Source organism: Choloepus didactylus, chromosome 12 (assembly GCF_015220235.1).
Source record: "Choloepus didactylus isolate mChoDid1 chromosome 12, mChoDid1.pri, whole genome shotgun sequence".
Lineage (NCBI taxonomy): Eukaryota > Metazoa > Chordata > Mammalia > Pilosa > Megalonychidae > Choloepus > Choloepus didactylus.
The window spans coordinates 102,859,799-102,882,102 of NC_051318.1; the positions used below are offsets into that span (position 1 = coordinate 102,859,799).

A 22,304-nucleotide genomic window follows, 5' to 3' on the forward strand; every position below is an offset into this window, starting at 1 on the left:
CTCCTGGGGGACTAGAGGAGCCCATCAGCCCTGCAGCCCCTGCCCACTCCCAGCCTGGGCCACCACCATCTACCCAGGAGGGCTGTGGGAGGTGAGGGCACAGGAGCCTTAGAGGACAAGAACCCAGGCTCAGAGGCTTGGGCAAGAACATGCCCAGGTCTGGGGAAGGAGGCAGGACACGGGGTTCAGTATGGAGGGTGCTCAGAGCCCCTCACCCTCACCTCTGAAGCCCAGAGCACCTGCCAGCCCCACCTGCTCAGGACTGCACTGGGCCAAGTCCACAGGTGCCCAGGCATGGAGCCGAGGGTCCTGAGGTCAGGACAGGCCAGGCTGATGGTTCATGTGGAGGGGATGGAAGGAGGACAGGGTAGAAGCCTAAGGGAGCTGGAGAGGACTGACAGGAACTCCATTAGAACTGACATTGCTCCACCCTGAGCCAGCCTCACAGGAAACCCAGAGATACAGTCTCCACTTTCTCCCTGGAGCCAGAGAAAAATTGGCCCCTGAAATGGTATTTTATTCTTATTTTTTTGTCAGAGGAAATTCTCTGTGCAACCTGTTTTGTGGGAGAGCCCTGAAACCCCTTCCCCTCTTCCACTTCCTTGGATGGTCATAGGGGACGGGATGGGAGAGGGCATTTCTCGGCAGGGGAAGAGAAGGGAGAGACCCCAAACCTCTGTAAGCCTCAGGCCCAGGAGGGGAGCTAACTGGTGTATGACAAGTAGCCTCCCCATTATTAGTTAGGGTTCTCTAGAGAAACACAATCAATGAGAGTTATCTATGAATATAAGATTTATAAAAGTGTCTCACACAACTATGGGTATGCACGAGTCCAAATTCCATAGGGCAGGCAGCAAACTGTCAACTCCAGTGAAGATGTCTGATGAACTCCTCAGAAAACGAACTGGCAACTTCGACGATCCCCTCAGGAAATGCTTCACTGGTCAGCTGAAGAAGAAATGAAGGTCCTCTAACTGTCTTGTTTAAAAGTTTTCAACTGACTGGATTAAATCCAGCCAACTGCATTCTCTCACTGTGGAAGACACACCCTTCACTGATGTCATCAGTCACAGCTGCAGCCAACTGACTGATGATTTAATAAACCAGCCTGTTGGTTTATTAACCAGCCACAAATGTCCTCAAAGCAAAGGTTAGGCCAGTGCTTGCTTGACCAGACAGTGTACACCATCACCTGGCCAAGTTGACACAGGAACCTACCCATCACACCCCATGTCTCTAACACGCAGCTCTCACCCACTATTCCAAATAAGGGCCTGTCACAGGAATTCAATATGTTCCCCAGCCATCACAGAAGATGCCTTTTAGTCAGCCCTCCTCTGGATTCATTGCCAACACCTTTCCACGGGAGCATACCTGAGCCTTGTTGCTGCTCACTAAGTGTTCCTTTGGTCCTGCTGACCTTGGGGTCTCTTCCAAATGCATCAGATTGTGGCTGAACCCCTTGCCTAAGGTAGATTTGAATAAACAGACTCTGTTCTCATTTGAATTCAATCTATTTCTCCCTATCCAACTCCATTCTCCTAGAAACAGAGGAAAAGATGGACAAAGGCAGGAGAGGGGAGTAGGGCACTAGGGGAAACATACCAGTCCCGTCTCTGCAGCCACTGTGGTGGATGAGCAGACACATGGCAGCTGGTGTCTGCAGTCCCTTCCTCTAGTCTCCCAGATGGTTCTTCATAACCTTTGAAAGTTGAAGGCTCTTGCATACTTTAGAATTGATGTTTTTCAAGACTATGGAGGTTTGCCACAGCTTTGCCCATCTCCATCCTCTGGTGCCAGATGTCATGTAGATCAGTGTGCTGCACTTGCCCAGCAGACAGATTTTATTGTTTGGCTCCAAGCTACAGCTGTGCATCCAGCACCTGCCAATCTCTGGCATCACCTTTTTGTGCTCTGTGGAGCCTGTGGTCCTTGTAGTCCACGGAAGGTCTAGTGAGCACAGCCTGACCTCTTGATGTGGTTTTATCTTTCAGTCACTGCCTCTGCTGCCCACCAAATGTGGTGGGAGGCATCTCTTTTCACTTGTTGCTTTTTGGATTCAAAATCAGAAGCTCTAGAGCCCTGACCACAGGCTGCATTGGAATGTCTTCTGGATGGAGTCCAAGTGAGGATTTCCTTTGATTTGTGCAGGTGTTGAGGTCACTGTTCCCTGAGGAAAGAGGGGGGGGTGGTCTTCCTCTCCATGAAACGAGGGGCTTTGCAGGCACGTAGCTTGGGCTCCAGGCCTACTGACCTCATCTCTGGCCCTCCATAGGTGACTTGTTTTCTGTGTACTTCTCAGTAGTCTTAGCATATCGATTGGAGATGTCGACTGATGTGGCTCAGTCTCGGCAGAGATGCTATGCTGTCTCTTGTTGCCTGGGGAAGGACTGGGGCCATTTTCATTTTTTTTCTCTTCCACATCGTCTTGTTGTTCAGTTGTTAGAGTTCTTTATATACTCTAGAAAGTAAACTCTTATCAGATATACCATTTACAGTTATTTTCTCCAGCACTGTAGCTTGTCTTCTCACATTTTGATACTCTCTGGAAGTATAAATGTTTTAGTTTGGATCAAGTACCATTTAGCTACATTTTTTGTGACTTGTGGTTTTGATATCACATCCATTGTTTAATACAAGGTCATTGAGATTTATTTCTACATTTTCCTCTAAGAGTTTTTTTGATGAAGGTCTTATATTCAGTCAACAATCTATTTTGAGTTAATTTTTGTTCAAAGCTTAAAGGAGCTATCCTCATTTTTTGCATGCACACATGCTGTTGTCCCATTGAATGAACTTGGAATCCTTTCAAATAACAATTACTTATAGATGTCTGAGTTGATCTCTAGGCTGTCAATTCTATTCCTTTGGACTATATGCTTGTCCTTAGGCCAGTGCAATATTGTAAGATTACAATAGCTTTGTAGAAAGTTTTGAAATATGGAGGTGTGAGTTCTCCTAGTTGCTCCTTTTGAAAAATGGTCTTATCTATGCAGAGTCTCTTGCAATTTCATATGAATTTGAAGATTTGCTTTTCGAATTCTTAAAAACAATGCTTTTGAGAAATTTGAGATGGTGTTGAGTAAGTAGATTGCTCTATGTTCTATACACATTACACCATAAGAAGTCTTTCCACCCATGAACACCATTTGTCCTTCAGTTTATATACTGGTGAGTGGGGGTTGGTGAGTGGGTCTGGGAAAAAAAAAAACCTGTTTTGTTTCTATAAACCTGCAATGAACAGTCCAGAAAGGAAATTAAGGAAGCAATTGCATGTACAGTATCATCTGGAAGAATAAAGTCCTAGGGGATAAATTTTGCCAAGGAGATTAAAGACCTGTATCCAGTCTCTAGAGTTCCACCCAGGTGGTGTGCAGAGCGGCCACGTGGCAGCAAGGGCCCACAGGCCCCTCCTCTTGTCTCCCAGTCGTCTCCCACCCTTTAAACCTGAAGCCATTTCTCTAGGTTGGTGGCAATGTTTTTGAAGGCCCTGGAGGTCCCAGACATTTTCCTCACTTGGACCCCATGAAGACCCCGCCACGGCAGTCTGCAGACCTCCACCCTCCACTGAACGAAGTCCTCCTGGCCCGGTGTCCCACGCATGCAGAGCAGCCTGTAGCTCCCCGTCAGGTCCCACTCATAGCCCAGTGCATCGAGCACTCGGCAGATCTCACCCAGCATCTCCTGTGGATCCAGGGAGCTCATCATCTTCATCCCTAACTTAAAATACCTTGAGCGTGGCTGATCCTCCTGACAGAATCTCTCCTTTTGGTATTTCCTCTCCCCTCGCTCTTGCTTCCCCCTGGCACATCCCAAGCAAGCACCCCTGCAGATGCATTGCAAGAACTTCCTCATAGCCCCTCGCCTGCCCTGCTTGTCACCACAAGGGGAGGCTGGCCGTGCCTCACAGGGAACATTCTGCTGCTCACCTAAGTGGCGCTGCCCCACAGAAACAGAGTTTCCCCAGGGAACACCTCGGGGGGAACTGGTCCTTTCAGGGTGGCCCTCCCCACTGCAGCTGCTGTGGGCAGAGGGTGAGGCCACAGGGCCGAGCTGGGGGCCTGTGCTGGGCTGGGGCCCTTCCGAGGGATTCTCCCTGGGGCTGAGCCCTGATGCCGGGCTGGGCTGCACCGTGTCCGTCAGGGGTTCCTGGGGCAGGGGGAGCGGGAACAGGCCTTCCATAGATGCAGCAGTGGTTCTGAAGGCTCCTGCCTCTGCTACGTTTGGTCTTTCACTGACCTCATGAATGACGGCCTGCTCCAGCCTGATCCTCTCTACAGGATGGAGAGCGCACGGCTGACCGCTTCTGGGGGAGACAGTGGTGGGCTTCCCCCCGTCCTGGCCTGGAAGGGGGCTGGCAGGAATATTGGCTGTGCTCCAGGCCTTCCTCCTGGACTCGAACTGCATGTCCTCCTGTCCATTTTTCAGGAAGCAATATGAGGGGAGGATCACGGGCTCACTGTATCTGTGCTGCATGTGCTCAGCAGACACACCTTGATGTTCCTCGTGGTTGGGGGATGGAGAGCGACTGCACTTCTGAACAGGTGAGGGCTGGGGCTGCAGGGTGAGGGCAGAGTCCTCCTGCCCCTGACTGCCCAATAGCAGATATGTGCCCATGATCTCGTCATACTGTTCTTCGCTTAGGGATTCCCTAATTTTGTCGGTAGTGTACTCCATTGACAGCAGCTGTGCAGTGCGCCGCACATCTTCGCAATCTGGGAGGGGCTCCACATAGGGCGTTAATGCTTTTTCATAGCCCAAATTTACCCAACGGTCAGTGATTAGGTTCTGGAGGGTGGCTCTCTTACTGGCATCTACCATAAGACATTTTTTTATGAGGATTACACAGTCCACAGAAAGGTATGAGGGGACACAGAACTGCCAAGTCAGTACCTTATCCCGCAGGTCACGGAAGCTGTTGGCATCAAAGGGCTCATCCCCGCTCACCATAGTGTAGAGTATCACCCCCAAGCTCCACACATCAATGGCAGGGCTGTCATACTTCTTTCCCTGGAGTATTTCAGGGGCAGTATAAAGGACACTGCCACACAAGGTTTTCAGCATCTGGCTGCTGGTGAATGGGCTGCTTAACCTGAAATCTGCTAGTCTGAGATTCCCGTTGGCATCCAGGAACAGGTTTTCTGTTTTTAGGTCCCGGTGGGCAATACATTATTTTGTGGCAGCAATACATGGCCGATAGTGTTTGCCTAAATTTGGATCAGGCTTCCTGCTCTCCCAGAGGGCCTTGGTCCACTATGTATTCAAAGAGCTCTCCTCCTCTAGCGTACTCCATGAAGAGGTACAGCGACTTGTCATTCTCAATGACTTCAAATAATTAGATTACATTTGGGGGTTTTAAGGTCTTTAACATGCTCATCTCTTGGGAAAGCAAGCGGAGGACGGTGGAGTCAGCTTTGTTTTTCTGGATGATTTTTACAGTGACCTCATAGCTGGTGAGCAGGTGTGCCAGTTTAACTTCAGAAAAGGCACCCTTTCCAATGGTCATCAGGGACTGATAATTCCCAACATGGGTCTCCTCCTCAGCACACATGGCTGAAAGAGCCTGCAGCATGGTGAGCTACTGCCTGGCTGGAGACCCGGTAGCTCTAGGTAGACTTTCAGATGGGAAGAGGTGGTGACAAGTTGGTCAAAGTCACCAAAAACACAACACTTCCAAAGTCTACCAGGTGAACTGATAAGCAAAACCAAATGGAAGAGAAAAAAAAGAACAAAATTAAAAAAAATAAAAATAGAACAGAAAAAAACAGAATTGAAAAAGGAAAAGGAAATTATTTTTAAAATAAACAAAAGAAAAAACAAAAAGGGAAAGAATTTTAAAAATAACAAAAAGGAAAAGCAAAAGAAAATGTGAAGAAAAATAAGTAATGGAAAAATAAAAAAAGATGGAAAGAATAAGAGGAACAAAAAGACTAAGGAAAACAAACAAACAAAAAAACAAAATAAACAAAAAACCCACAAGAACAAGATATAAACGAGCTATGGTTAGTCCTAGTGCCACAGGTCACCAAAAGCAGCTTCCTGGGTGAGCGGACCACGAACCAAAGATGCAGGGCCTTATATAGGGGCTCAGAGGCCTCTAACAGTGGCTCCTTGTGAGGACATCATAACCAGCCAAGCCAGTCTGTGGATCAACCACAGTGGCTCCTCCTTACTTTTCGGTCTCAAAAACCCTTTACACTTTATTTTTGTTAATGAGCATAAGCTTTATTACATCAAGTAATAAATAAATACAAAGATCCAAAGAGTTTTAGTCATTTTTTCCCAGACATTTTGATCAACTTGCAGGAAACACAGAACAGAAATCTACATACAGTCTCAGTATGAAAATTTTCAGGGATCATTGTTACCTATGGTAGGATGCTCTTTCTCCTGTATTTATAATGTGTGAACTTTTTAATTGACTTCAAAACACTAATAGTTATGCATATGCTTAAGCAAAGAAGAAGCTCTATTAAGGAGACTCTACATTGTATTGCAAAACTGGAACCAGCTACTAAGTAAAGTAAGTAAAGTATGCTGTCAGTATTTACTAAAAACAGAATCATTCAAGTTATATTAGCCTGTGAAACGGAACAAGGAACAATTTAGGTAACCCAGGGCCTGTAACCAAATTTTAAAAGAAACTGTTGTAACTAAATCTTGCAAGAAACTCCACTCTCATGAAATTTATAAGACCCCTCCCCTTGGCACTCCTCTCTCTCTCTCTCTGCACAGAATGGTGGAACACTGCACTTTCCCAACCCACTGCCATCTGGAAAAATCGTCCCGTGTAGTGCAAGCCCCTAACTAAACTTATGGGTAACTCCATGCCAGGTGTGTTCTCTGGTCTTGGGTTTAATCTGGGTTGGCAGATTTGGTGTGCCAGCTGGGAGACCAAGGAACTGCCAGCGGTAATGGGGGGAATCCCTGAGACGTCCATGTGGGGAGAGTGGCAGTCTTTCTGGACAAGAGGGGGACACCGAGGGAGCCCCCACTCAGCAGCTGGGGGTAATGTGAGGATGCTGCCATGCTGGTGGAAGGGGCCTGGACACTTCCAGCCACGTTGAGGTGGGTGGCGGGCATGTGTGCTTTCAAGTCAGTTTGTCAAACATCCCCAGAGGCCACAGGGTGCAGGGCATGCCTATAAAAGACCTACAGTAAATCTGAAGTTGATGCAAAGTCCTGAAGAACACACTAGCAAAAAAATCCAATGGCATATTTAAATACTTATATAACAGGGCCAAGGAAGATTTAACCCAAGAATGCAAGAATGGTTAAATATAAAAAATTAACCATTAATGACCCATTATAAAGCTTTAAGGATTAAAACTCTATGGTAGTGGTGAAACACCAGACAAGGAGAAAATTGGGAAAAGAAAGAGAGCAAGAATATACAGTCAACAGTCAAATAATCTTTGAAATGCACCAAAGGCAATTCAAGGGAGGAAGTATAGTTTTTAAAACAAATGCTGCTAGAAAATGCAACACAAAATGTAAAAAAATGGAATTTGAACATAGACTTTACAACTTTCACAAAAATTTGCTCAAAAACTATCATAAATACAGAATCAAAAAAGAACACAACCTGTACCACACAAATCATGGGAGAAAATTTAGGTGACTTTGAATATGGCAATAACATTTTATACCAAATACCAAAAGCATGATTTGTGTTTTTTAAAAAAAGATAAATTTGACTTTATTAAAATAAAAAAAAGAAAAATCTTTGTTCTGCAAGAGACACTCTTAAGAAATGAAAAGATAATCTATAGCCTGGGATGAAATATGTGCATAAGTTTTCTATAAACTAGAAATTCCTCTAATGAAAATTTTTGAAAATACTCTATAAAAAGCAAAGTAACATGTAATATTAGTTCAAGAACAAAAACAGATGTAATCCATGAATTGCTGCAGAAAATCCTTTTGAGAAAATCCAATACATTTTCCATGATTAAAAGCAAACAAACAAAGCAAAGAATGCACAGCAAGCATCATACTCAATGGTGAAAGAATAAATGCTTTCATGATAAGATCAGGGATAAATCAAAGATGCCTACTTTCATCACTGCTCTTCATCATTGTCTTGGATGTTCTGACCAGAGCAATTTGGCAAGAAAAAGAAAGGAAAGTCGTCCAGACTGGAAAGGAAGAATCAAATGCTATATGCAGATGACATGATTTATATATTAAAAACCCACCACAAGAAAGAGGGAAACTTATTCATTGTTGGTGGGAATGTAGAAAGGTACAACCACTCTGAAAGACAGTGTGGAGATTCCTCAGGAAGCTAAGTGTAGATTTGCCACATGACCCAGCTATTCCATTGCTAGGTATATACTCACAGGAACTGAAAGTTAAGACACAAATGGTCATTTGTTAACCAATGTTATTGTGGCATTACTCAAGATTACCAAGAGATGGAAACAGCCCAACTGTCCATCACTGGACAAGTGGGTAAACAAACTGTGGTATATACACATGATGGAATATTATGCAGCTGTAAGACAGAACAAAGACATGGAATATAATAGTGTGGATGAACCCTGAGGACATTATGTTGAACAAAGTTAGCCAGAAACAAAAGGACAAATACTGTATGGTCTCACTAATATGAACTAACATTAGTGAGCAAACTTTGAGACTTAAAAGCTGATAACACATGCTACCAGGAGATAAAAAAAGGGTAGAGATCAGGCATTTGAGGCTGAAAGACTACAGAATGTTCAGCAGAATTGATTGTATAGATCCAGAAATAGCATAATACAGTGTGATGGTAGCACAATATTAGAAGTACACTGAACAAAGACATCTGTGAGAAAAGCTGAAATTAGCTGGGATAGGGGAATGTGTGACACCAGAAGTAAACATAGATGATAAAGACTGGGATTGCATAACTTGGCAAAAACTGGAATGGCCAACGACTGTCACTAAATGTACAAATATAAACATGTTTTTTACATGTGGTAGGACAAATGTATGTTAACCCATGCAGTGTGTTGAAAAGTGATGGTATTTGGGAAAAAACATGATCAAAGCAAACTGGAGTCTATGGTTAACAGTAACTTTGCAATATGCTTCCATTAAATGTAACAAAGGCAATATACCAAAGCTAAATGTGCCTGAGAGGGGGATATAAGGAAAGGATATGAGATTCTTGTAAGTAGTGTTGTCTTCTGTTGTTACTATCATGCTGTATTTATGACATTTTAGTTTTCTTTCTATTATCTTTTTTGTTCACTAAAAAAAACTGTTTTTGTAAAAACCCTCCATAATTCACAAAAATGCAATTAGTTATAATAAAAAATGTCACCAAAGTTGCACAAAAATCTGTTATTTCTATACTATAACAGCAAATAATCTTAAAGGGAAATGAATAAAAACTACTTCTTTTACAATAGCATAAGAAAGAACAAAATAATTAGGAAGAAATCTAATGAAAGTGGTGCAACCTTTGTAACCTGAAAACTGTAAAATATTGCTGAGATACATTAAAGGAAGGGGTCATTCAGAAGACATTTTAGGAAGCTAACATGAATGAAAACATATTTACTACCATTACTGGTTCATGAGAAATTTTTAAACATTACAATTATGCCTACTGAACACATGATTAGCAAAAATAAGAAAATTTAAAAATATTTTTGAGAAGTTAATTTTCACTAAGTGCAAGAAATTAACATTACCATAAACACAGGATTTGTAATAAATACAATTATAAACTTAAAATAATGTTTTATTTCAAATTTCACTTAGTTCTCAATATTTCAATAAATTTCAACTAACTTAATGTTGCAGAAAAAATGCCATTAACAATTAACAGTAGTAAATGAAGAAATATAAAAATGTCCTCACTGTGGGAGGACAAATGAATGTCCACCATGCAGAGTGTTGAAAAAGGGATGGTATTTGGGAAACAAAATAATCAAAGCAAACAGGACTCTATGGTCAACAGTAACATTGTAATGTGCTTTAATTAAATGTAACCAAGGCAATATACCAAAGCTAAATGTGTATGAGAGGGGGAAATAAGGGATGGCTATGGGATTCTTGCTAGTGGTGCTGTTTTCTGTCCTTACTATTACATTGTATTGTACGACATTTTATTTTTCTTTTTATTATCTTTATTATTCACCAAAGATAAAAAACACAACTTTTTCATAGTAATCAGTATGTTTAAGTGCTGACTCTGGCGATAAATGCACAACTCTATGATGATAACGTGAACAACTGATTGTACATGGTGGATAACTGTAAGTTATGTGAATATAAATATAAAATTTTAGGAAAAAATATAAATGGGGTAAAAGTGCTGGAGAAAACATGGAGAGAGATATGTACCTATTTAATGTTGATGAGTAGGCAGAATGGTGTAGACTTTCTAGAGGTCACTGCGGTGGTGCCACAAAAAGCTAAGTTTGTGGGGCCATAAGGTCCTGCAACCTCATTATGGGGTATGTACTTGGAAGATCGGAGAGCAGAGACACGAATGGACATTTGCACATAGATGTTTATGGAGGCAGTATTCACGATTTGCAGTGGGTTGAGGTGGCCTAAGGGTACACTGACTGAGGAACAGAATGGTGAACTGTGGTGTATGCATACAATGGAATATTGAGCAACTGTGAGAAGGAGTGAAGTTGTGAGACAGGTAACAAGGTGAATGGCAACTGTAGGCAGCATTTGGGTGAAGTAAGCCAGAAAGAAAGTCAAACACTATAATGCATCACCAATATGGACTAACTACAATGTACAAACTCAGAATTGAATCTCAAGGCACAGCCTAACAGTGAAACAATTATTGTAATGGTCCCTAGACTGTAAGTTCTTACAACAGTCAAATCTACTCGTGAATTGTAATGGCTATCTCCAAACTCTGAGCTGTTGATCCCTTAGTGTATAACCTGATTGGTCTCTGAAATATTGGGTATCTCTGTGACACATGAAACTCAGAGCTAGAGCTTGGCAGATATGAATACCAGTATTAATGCATACAGCAACTGTTAAGGAAAAAAGCTGAAAAAGAGCCCAGACTTCAATTAGAGATATGAATGAAGCAGATCTGGTTAAGACTAGGGCAAATAGGGCCAAAGGGTAAAGGTTGAAACTGTGTGTGAAAACTTCAACTTCCATGTGAGACCAAGGGAAGAGATGTTTACTTGGTGTAGGATCTATATTTTCTAAACTATATAACTTCTTTTTTTTTTTAATCATCATTTTATTGAGATATATTCACATACCACGCAGTCATACAAAACAAATTGTACTTTCGATTGTTTACAGTACCATTACATAGTTGTACATTCATCACCTAAATCAATCCCTGACACCTTCATTAGCACACACACACAAATAACAGAATAATAATTAGAGTGAAAAGAGCAATTGAAGTAAAAAAGAACACTGGGTACCTTTGTCTGTTTGTTTCCTTCCCCTACTTTTCTACACATCCATCCATAAACTAGACAAAGTGGAGTTTGGTCCTTATGGCATTCCCAATCCCATTGTCACCCCTCATACGCTACATTTTTATACAACTGTCTTCGAGATTCATGGGTTCTGGGTTGTAGTTTGAATAGTTTCAGGTATCCACCACCAGCTACCCCAATTCTTTAGAACCTAAAAAGGGTTGTCTCTAAAGTGTGCGTAAGAGTGCCCACCAGAGTGATCTCTCGGCTCATTTTGGAATCTCTCTGCCACTGAAGCTTATTTCATTCCTTTCACATCCCCCTTTTGGTCAAGAAGATGTTCTCCGTCCCACGATGCCGGGTCTACATTCCTCCCCGGGAGTCATATTCACGTTGCCAGGGAGATTCACTCCCTGGGTGTCTGATCCCACGTAGGGGGGAGGGCAGTGATTTCACCTTTCAAGTTGGCTTAGCCAGAGAGAGAGGGCCACATCTGAGCAACAAAGAGGCATTCAGGAGGAGACTCTTTAGGCACAAATATAGGGAGGCCTAGCCTCTCCTTTGCAAGCAACCGTCTTCCCAAGGGTAAAACTTATGGTAGAGGGCTCAACCCATCAAACCGCCAGTCCCCTATGTCTGTGGTCATGTTAGCAACCATGGAGGTGGGGTAGGCGAATACCCCTGCATTCTCCACAGGCTCCTCAAGGAGGCACTACATCTTTTTTTTTTTTTCCTTGTTTTCTCTTTTCTTTTGTTTTTTTTTTTAACTTTCCCTTCTTTTTAAATCAACTGTATGAAAAAAAAAGTTAAAAAGAAAACAAACATACAATAAAAGAACATTTCAAAGAGACCATAACAAGGGAGTAAGAAAAAGACAGCTAACCTAAGATAACTGCCTAACTTCCAACATGTTCCTACTTTACCCCAAGAAAGTTACATAATATAGCAACATTTCTGTGAACTTGTTCCTACTATATCCATCAGAAATTAACAGACCATAGTCATTTCTGGGCATCCCCAGAACGTTAATAGCTTATCTGTTCTTCTTGGATTATTGTTCCCCCTCCTTCCTTAATGCTCTCTACTGCTAGTTCCCCTACATTCTACATTATAAACCATTTGTTTTACATTTTTCAAAGTTCACATTAGTGGTAGCATATAATATTTCTCTTTTTGTGCCTGGCTTATTTCGCTCAGCATTATGTCTTCAAGGTTCATCCATGTTGTCATATGTTTCACCAGATCGTTCCTTCTTACTGCCGACGTAGTATTCCATCGTGTGTATATACCACATTTTATTTATCCACTCATCTGTTGAAGGACAATTGGGTTGTTTCCATCCTCTTGGCAATTGTGAATAATGCTGCTATGAACATTGGCGTGCAGATATCTGTTCGTGTCACTGCTTTCCGATCTTCCGGGTATATACCGAGAAGTGCAATCGCTGGATCGAATGGTAGCTCTATATCTAGTTTTCTAAGGAACTGCCAGACTGACTTCCAGAGTGGCTGAACCATTATACAGTCCCACCAACAATGAATAAGAGTTCCAATTTCTCCACATCCCCTCCAGCATTTGTAGTTTCCTGTTTGTTTAATGGCAGCCATTCTAACCGGTGTTAGATGGTATCTCATTGTGGTCTTAATTTGCATCCCTCTAATAGCTAGTGAAGCTGAACATTTTTTTCATGTGTTCTTGGCCATTTGTATTTCCTCTTCAGAGAACTGTCTTTTCATATCTTTTGCCCATTTTATAATTGGGCTGTCTGTACTATTGTCATTGAGTTGTAGGATTTCTTGTATATGCAAGATATCAGTCTTTTGTCAGATACATGGTTTCCAAAAATTTTTTCCCATTGAGTTGGCTGCCTCTTACCTTTTTGAGAAATTCCTTTGAGGTGCAGAAACTTCTAAGCTTGAGGAGTTCCCATTTATCTATTTTCTCTTTTGTTGCTTGTGCTTTGGGTGTAAAGTCTAGGAAGTGGCCGCCTAATACAAGGTCTTGAAGATGTTTTCCTACACTATCTTCTAGGAGTTTTATGGTACTTTCTTTTATATTGAGATCTTTGGTCCATTTTGAGTTAATTTTTATGTAGGGAGTGAGGTAGGGGTCCTCTTTCATTCTTTTGGATATGGATATCCAACTCTCCCAGCCCCATTTGTTGAAAAGACCATTATGGCTCAGTTCAGTGACTTTGGGGGGCCTTATCAAAGATCAGTCGGCCATAGATCTGAGGGTCTATCTCTGAATTCTCAATTCGATTCCATTGATCTATATGTCTATCTTTGTGAGTACCATGCTGTTTGGCAACTGTGGCTTTAGTAAGCTTCAAAGTCAGGGAGTGTAAGTCCTCCCACTTCATTTTTCTTTTTTAGAGTGTCTTTAGCAATTCGAGGCATCTTCCCTTTCCAAATAAATTTGATAACTAGCTTTTCCAAGTCTGCAAAGTAGGTTGTTGGAATTTTGATTGGGATTGCATTGAATCTGTAGATGAGTTTGGGTAGAATTGACATCTTAATGACATTTAGCCTTCCTATCCATGAACATGGAATATTTTTTCCATCTTTTAAGGTCCCCTTCTATTTCTTTTAGTAGAGTTATGTAGTTTTCTTTGTATAGGTCTTTTACATCTTTGGTTAAGTTTATTCCTAGGTACTTGATTTTTTTAGTTGCTATTGAAAATGGTATCTTTTTCTTGAGTGTCTCTTCAGTTTGTTCATTTCTAGCATATAGAAACATTACTGACTTATGTGCATTAACCTGTATCCCGCTACTTTGCTAAATTGTTTATTAGCTCTAGTAGCTGTATCGTCGATTTCTCAGGGTTTTCTAGATATAAGATCATATCATCTGCAAACAATGACAGTTTTACTTCTTCTTTTCCAATGGATGCCTTTTATTTCTTTGTCTTGCCGGATTGCCCTGGCTAGCACTTCCAGCACAATGTTGAATAACAGTGGTGACAGCGGGCATCCTTGTCTTGTTCCTGATCTTAGAGGGAAGGCTTTCAGTCTCTCACCATTGAGTACTATGCTGGCTGTGGGTTTTTCATATATGCTCTTTATCATGTTGAGGAAGTTTCCTTCAATTCCTACCTTTTGAAGTGTTTTTATCAAAAACGGATGTTGGATTTTGTCAAATGCTTTTTCAGCATCTATTGAGATGATCAATTGATTTTTCCCTTTCGAGTTTTTAATGTGTTGTAATACATTGATTGTTTTTCTTATGTTGAACCATCCTTGCATGCCTGGAATGAACCCCACTTGGTCACAGTATATGATTTTTCTAATGTGTCTTTGGATTCGATTTGCAAGTATTTTGTTGAGGATTTTTGCATCTATATTCATTAGGGAGATTGGCCGGTAGTTTTCCTTTTTTGTAGCATCTTTGCCTGGTTTTGGTATTAGATTGATGTTAGCTTCATAAAATGAGTCAGGTAGTGTTCCATTTTCTTCAATGTTTTGAAAGAGTTTGAGTAAGATTGGTGTCAGTTCTTTCTGGAAAGTTTGGTAGAATTCCCCTGTGAAGCCATCTGGCCCTGGGCATTTATTTGTGGGAAGATTTTTGATGACTGATTGGATCTCTTTGCTTGTGATGGGTTGGTTGAGGTCTTCTATTTCTTCTCTGGTCAGTCTAGGTTGTTCATATGCTTCCAGGAAATTGTCCATTTCTTCTACATTATCCAGTTGTTGCCATACAGTTGTTCATAATATCCTCTTAAAATTTTTTTAATTTCTGGATCTGCAGTTATGTCACCTTTTTCATTCATTATTTGTTTATATGGGTCTTCTCTCTTTTTGATTTTGTCAGTCTAGCTAGGGGCTTGTCAATCTTGTTGATCTTCTCAAAGAACCAACTTTTGGTGATATGTATCCTCTCTATTGTTTTTTGTTCTCTATGTCATTTATTTCTGCTTTAATCCTTGTTATTTCTTTTCTTCTACTTGGTTTAGGATTGGTTTGCTGTTCATTTTCTAGCTTCTTCAGTTGATCCATTAGTTCTTTGATTTTGGCTCTTTCTTCCTTTTTAATATATGCGTTTAGTGCTATAAATTTCCCCCTTAGCACTGCTTTTGCTGCATCCCATAGGTTTTGGTATGTTGTGTTCTCATTTTCATTCTCTATATATTTAGCAATTTCTCTTGCTATTTCTTCTTTAACCCACTGATTGTTTAGGAGTGTGTTGTTTAACCTCCAGGTATTTGTGAATTTCTAAGTCTCTGATGGTTATTGACTTCTAATTGTATTCCATTGTGGTCAGAGAATGTGCTTTGAATAATTTCAATCTTTTTAAATTTATTGAGGCTTGTTTTATGTCCCAGCATATGATCTATTCTGGAGAAAGTTCCATGAGCACTAGAAAAGTATGTGATCCTGGTGATTTGGGGTGTAATGTCCTGTATATGTCTGTTAAATCTAATTCATTTATCAGATTGTTTAGGTTTTCAATTTCCTTATTGGTCTTCTGTCTGGTTGATCTATCTATAGGAGAGAGTGATGTGTTGAAGTCTCCCACAATTATTGTGGAAACATCAATTGCTTCCTTTAGTTTTGCCAGTGTTTCTCATGTATTTTGTGGCACCTTGATTGGGTACATAGACGTTTAAGATTGTTATTTCTTCTGCTGAATTGCCCCTTTTATTAGTATGTAGTGGCCTTCTTTGTCTCTCAAAACATCCCTGCATTGAAGTCTATTTTATCTGAGATTAATATTGCTACACCTGCTTCTTTTGGCTGTAGCTTGCATGAAATATTTTTTCCATCCTTTCACTTTCAGTTTCTTTGTGTCCCTGTGTCTAAGATGAGTCTCTGTATGCAACATATTGATGGTTCATTTTTTTTGATCCATTCTGCAAATCTATATCTTTTAATTGGGGAGTTTAATCCATTTACATTCAACGTTAAAACCGTGAAGGCATTTCTTGAATCGGCCATCTTATCCTTTGGTTTATGTTGCCATATTTTTCCCTCTCTCTATTAATATCCTTTATTGTACCCATACCGAATCTCTTTAGTACTGAATCTTTCTCCAAGTCTCTCTGTCCTGTCTTTGTTCTCTGTCTGTAGGGCCCCTTTAGTATCTCCAGTAGGGCAGGTCTCTTGTTAGCAAATTCTCTCAGCATTTGTTTGTCTGTGAAAAATTTAAGCTCTCCCTCAAATTTGAAGGAGAGCTTTGCTGGATAAAGTATTCTTGGCTGGAAATTTTTCTCACTCAGAATTTTAAATATATCGTGCCACTGCCTTCTTGCCTCCATGGTGGCTGAATAGTCACTACTTAGTCTATGCTGTTTCCTTTGTATGTGGTGAATTGCTTTTCTCTTGCTGCTTTCAGAACTTGCTCCTTCTCTTCTGTGTTTGACAGTGTGATCAGTATATGTCTCGGAGTGGGTTTATTTGGATTTATTCTATTTGGAGTTCGCTGAGCATTTATGATTTGTGTATTTATGTTGTTTAGAAGATTTGGGAAGTTTCCCCAACAATTTCTTTGAATACTCTTCCTAGACCTTTACCCTTTTCTTCCCCTTCTGGGACACCAACGAGTATTATATTTGGACGTTTCATATTATCTATCATATCCCTGAGGTCCATTTCGATTTTTCAATTTTTTTTCCATTCTTTCTTTTATGCTTTCATTTTCCATTCTGTCATCTTCCAGGTCACTGATTCGTTGTTCAACTTCCTCTAGTCTTGTACTATGAGTGTCCAGAATCTTTTTAATTGGTCAACAGTTTCTTAATTTCCATAAGATCATCCATTTTTTTATTTAGTCTGCAATGTCTTCTTTATGCTCTTCTAGAGTCTTCTTGATTTCCTTCATATCCCGTACTGTGGTCTCATTGTTCATCTTTAGTTCTTTGAGTAGCTGCTCTAGGTGCTGTGTCTCTTCTGGACTTTTGATTTGGGTGCTTGGGCTTGGGTTATCCATATCGTCTGGTTTTTTCATATGCTTTATAATTTTCTGTTGTTTTTGGCCTCGTGGCATTTGCTGAACTTGATAGGGTTCTTTTAGGGTTTGTAGACCTATTGAAGTCCTTATCTCTAATTTCTCAGATCTACAGCTTCGTGGAGTACACTTTCTCTAACTAACCAGCAGGTGGCGTCCACGAGCCACCTGTTCTCCACAAGCCAGTTCTCCCTTGCTTAGCCTTTTTGGTGAGTGGGGGAGTGAGTCTTGTGGGGCCCAATTGGTTACCAAGCTTGCGTGTGTAGTTGGTGTTGCCTGCCCTGTATGTGGGCGTGTTTCTGGGCAGTCGGGGAGGGGGGGTGGCCCTAACAATCAAATCTCCCTGATGGTCCTAGAGTTTTAACGCTGCTGCAATAGTCTAATCCTTCAGTTCAGTCCTGCCACAGTTTGTCTCTGCCACTGACCCACAAGTCCTTGGTATTGGCGTATGGCTCCTGAGACTTGCAAGTGGGCCCCTCTTCCAGGCCGTGCACCCCGGGTCCTCTGTTGAGGGATGACTGTGCTATGTCACAGGTGAGTGCCGTCCCCCCAGGGCAGTTCTGGGCTGCTGGGCTGTGTAGGGAGGATCCCCGTCTGCTCAAATGATGGCTGAATGGGGCTTTGTTAATTCACACTGCTCCACCTTCCCAGCTCTGGGACAATCTGCTGAGGTTGCAGGGAAGGCTAATGTCCACGCCCAGTTTTGTGGTGTGTGCCTGTTATTTGAAGCACTTCCGTCACACTGGGTTGTCTGGGGCAGCTCTGGGCTATGGGGCTGCGATGGGCAGGAGTGTTTCCTGTCCACCAGGATGGTGGCTGTGAGCGGACACCCCCCTTTTCTTGGGAAGTTGTGTTGTTTAGTGAATTTTCTCAGCCACTGGATTTGCCTTTTGTCTCAGAGCTCTTCTTAGTTCTGCTCTTGACTTGACGTGCCCAAATTGCAATTCTTTGAAGCTTTCTGTATTGGGCTTCTTAGAGTAATTGTTTTAGAAAAAGTAAAAAAGGATTTAAAAAAAAAAAAAAAAAAAAAGGGCCCTCCTCAGAGATCTAATGGGTTATTGAAATGCTAATAGACACAGCAACCAGGGCCATTAAGGAAAGGTCCACAGGGCAGAGAGATCAGCTTTTTCGGGATTTGCATATGCCGCCTCAAGGGCCTGAGCTCCTGACTCCCCTTCCCACTTTCTGGTTCACCAGAACTCCAAAAATCCTCCGCTTTTATTTTGGAGTTTTTTTGTGTTGTTTTTTTTCTATGCCTGTCTCCTCTCTGCTGGGCTGGCTGCTCTCAGATTCTCTGGTGTCTGGTCTCCGTCTATCTATGGTTGGAGTTTGGATCAGCAGAATGAGTTTCCGATAAGGGCTGCCACTGCAGTTCTCCCTTCTCCTTCCCGGAGCTGACAGCCCCTCCTCCCACGGGACTGAGCCTGGCAGGGAGGGGCGCGGGTCCCCTGGCCACAAAAACTTACAGATTTCGCTGATCTCAGCAGTTCCACGTTTTCATGAGTGTTGTATGAAGTATGCCCAAAGTCAGATTGCTCTGTGGTGTCCAGTCCACGCAGTTCCTGGCTTTTTACCTACTTTCCTGGAGGAGTAACTAAAACATACAGCTCACCAGTCTGCCATCTTGCCCCGCCTCCTGGTGGACATTCTTATGCACTATATAGATAACCCTTTTTAGGCTTTAATGTATTGGAAGAGCTAGAGGTAAATACCTGAAACTACCAAAGTCCAACCCAGTAACCTTGACCCTTGAAGATGATTGCATAACAATGTAGCTTTCAAGGGGTGATTGTGTGATTGTGAAAGCCTTGTGGATTGCCCACCATTTATCCAATGTATGGATGGATGAGTAGAAAAATGGGGACAAAAACTAAATGAAAAATTGGGTGGGATGGGGCGATGGTTTGGGTATTCTTTTTTACTTTTATTTTTTATTCTTATTCTGATTCTTTCTGGTGTAAGGAAAGTGTTCAAAGATGGATTGGGGTGATGAATGCACAACTATGTGGTGGTGCTGTGAACAGGTGATGGCACGCCATGGATGACTGCACGGTGTGTGAGTATATCTCAATAAAACTTAATTAAAAAAATTAACAGAATGGGCAGGGCAAGATGGTGGAGCTGTGAGCTGTGGAGTTAATCACTCCTCTAGGGAAGATGGTAATTAGCCAGCAACTGCATGAAATAGCATTTCCAGGGTCTCCCGGGACGAGTCACGCGTCAGACAACAGACTGGAATGGGTGGAACGGCTGAGATCCCAAACTTGTAAGTTCCCTGGCCACGGGTCTCATGTCCCTCGCTGCCCAGAATTAACAAATTAATTAATCAGCTTTTGAAGTTGGGGGACTTCAGGGTGCTAGAGAAGAGCTAGGCTCTGGGAAGGGGGGGCACATAGAAGTGGACACCCTTTCCTTGGCACCAACACTTCTTGTTCTTTTTTTCTACATTTTGTCCCTTTTCTTTACTTGCTCTCTGACCCCTTATTGTTTAACATTTCAATAGTCCCCTGGTAAGGGCCAATGAAAAGTGTTGGAGAGTAACTATCAGACAACAGCCTAAAGCAGTAGGCAAGGCTTGGGAGCTGGGGAAGGGCCTTAAAAAGGGATTTCTTTTTTTTCCTTTCCTTTTTCTTCCTCTTTTTTTGTGAAAATACCTATTTCAAGTAGCTCTTTACAGAAAGCTGAGCTCCCAGAAGGGGGGAGCACAAAAAGGGGGCACCCATTAGATGGCTCCAAAAAGGCTTGGTATTTTTTCTACATCTTGTTTCTTTTCCTTTATCACTCTCTGACTCCATAACAGCCCCTTGGAAAGGGTGGAATTAAAGCTCTTGGACAGTAACTATATAGCCTAAAGCACTAGGCAAGGTGTGAGGGCAGGGGAAGAGCCTTAAAAAGGCTCTTTTTTCTTTTTCTTTCTCTCTCCCTTTTGTTTAAAGAAATATATTGTAAGTAGCACTATACAGAAAGCATGAGGTATTTGCAACTGGCCTCTGCAAGAGAGAGCTGAGATATGTCTGACAGAAAAAGCAATGTACCTAGTGGGGGAGACAGTTTCCTGAGGGGGATACCTTCTCCAAGAAAAAGGGGGCATGGTCCAGCTCAATAGGCAGCCCTCCAAGAACTCAGATCCCAGGGTCTGGAAATCAGAAACCACCTTCAGTCAACAAGCCTCCCAGTAATAAGAGAGTCAGCTGGAAAACTAAAGGCCCTGAACCTCTTTACACTGGTGGGGGAGTTGCAGGCTGGCAAATGCCACCTGCTGGACAGGATAGGAAAAACACAGAGTCTAAAGACCTCACAGGAGGGTCTCATCCTCAGGGAAACTCCACAGCCTCCTCCTGAGACCAGGGCCTCTATGGATTGGGGAAAACTGACTGTGTTCAACCATATCTGAGGAGACCATATCACCAAAAGGCTACATATAGGCAGGGCAAGAAACAGAAAACCAAGAGGTGAAAATACTGATCAACAAAATAGAACCTAAGTTAGAGGTCCAGAATAAGTTGAACTGAACCCCAAAGGATAGAGAAAAAAAACAACCAAGAAGAAATCGCTAGTTAAAAAGAGTGAAAATGAGTACCAGAGTAAACTAATCAAGGTAATCAGATGCCTAGACAACTCAATATAATGAGCCGTACTAGGAAACATGAAAATATGGACCAGCCAAAGGAACAACTAACAGTTCAACTGAGATAGAGGATTTGAGACAACTAATTAAAGATTTTCAAACAAATCTCCTAAATGAATTCAAAAAAATCAATTCAATGAATTTAGGGAAGATATGGCAAAAGAGATGAAGGATATAAAGAAGACACTGGATGACCATAAAGAAGAATTCATAACCTTGAAAAAAGAAATGGCAGAACTTAAGGGACTGAAAAGCACAATAGAAGAGATGAAAAACACAATGGAGGGACACAACAGTAGATTTCAACAGGCAGTGGGTAGGATCAGTGAACTGGAAGACAAGACATTTGAATTCATAAACACAAAGGAACAGATAGCAAAAAGAACAGAAAAATATGAGCATGGTGTCAGGGAGATGAATGAGTGAACACAAGAAGTGCACAAATTGTTACGGGTGTCCCAGAAGGAGAAGAGAAGGGAACAGGGGCAGAGAGAATAACAGAAAAAATACTCACTGAAAATTTCCCAACTCTTATGAAAGACAGAAAATTACAGATTCAAGAAGTACAGCATACCCCAAACAGAAAAGATCCCAATAGACCTACTCAAAGAAACTTACTGATAAGATTGTGAATGTCAAAGACAAAGAGAATTCTGAAAGCAGCAAGAAAAAAGCAATCCATCACACACAAGGGAAGCTCGATAAGACTATGTACAGATTCGTTAAGAGAAACCATGAAGGTCAGACAGTGGTATGATATATTTAAGATACCGAAAAAGAAAAACTGCCAATCAAGAATTCTGTATCTGGCAAAAATGTCCTTCAAAAATGAGGAAATAGGGCAAACACCAGCCACTACAGACTACAGGTGGTGGGTCTATGGCTCTTTTCTATAGGAGCTTTTCATCTTTTCTGCATTTGAAATTTTTCAAAATGAAATGCTGGGAGAATAACTGTGTGGGAAAGAGATAGAGAATAAAGATGCTGTGTGTGCACGTGTAGCAGATGGTGTAAAGATGAGGCATGTGGTGTCATACATGGTGCCCACAGAGGGGACAAAATAGAAGTACCCCAGGTGGGACCCTAGCCTGGGTGACAGGGTAGGAAAGAGAAGCAGGTGAGAGCAGAGACTGTGGGGAGAGGACAGCAGATCCAACTGCCTCAGGCCTGAAGGGACCACAGGTACCCTCAGGTCTCTTGGGTGCACTCTTCTGGAGAGACCTTTGTGGCCAGGCTGAGGACACACGTCTTCACCAACCATTCTCTTCAGGCACTGAGGCCTGGCTGTTGCTTCTCTGACACAACATATTCTGTCTTAATCATGAAAT

General features: G+C 41.9%; 1 protein-coding gene across 1 annotated transcript; it reads right to left on the minus strand.

Annotated features, from left to right (window-relative positions):
* Positions 1-3,441: 3,441 nt before the first annotated feature.
* LOC119506942 (serine/threonine-protein kinase MARK2-like) lies at positions 3,442-4,950 on the minus strand. The gene has a single exon (XM_037799944.1). It carries the CDS (start codon positions 4,948-4,950, stop codon positions 3,442-3,444), a length of 1,509 nt encoding a protein of 502 aa, XP_037655872.1.
* Between the last annotated feature and the right edge of the window lie 17,354 nt (positions 4,951-22,304).

What these genes read in the sequence shown, in the direction of transcription:
- LOC119506942 (XM_037799944.1), bottom strand. Translation starts at nt 4,950, where the DNA reads ATGGTGAGCGGGGATGAGCCCTTTGATGCCAACAGCTTCCGTGACCTG.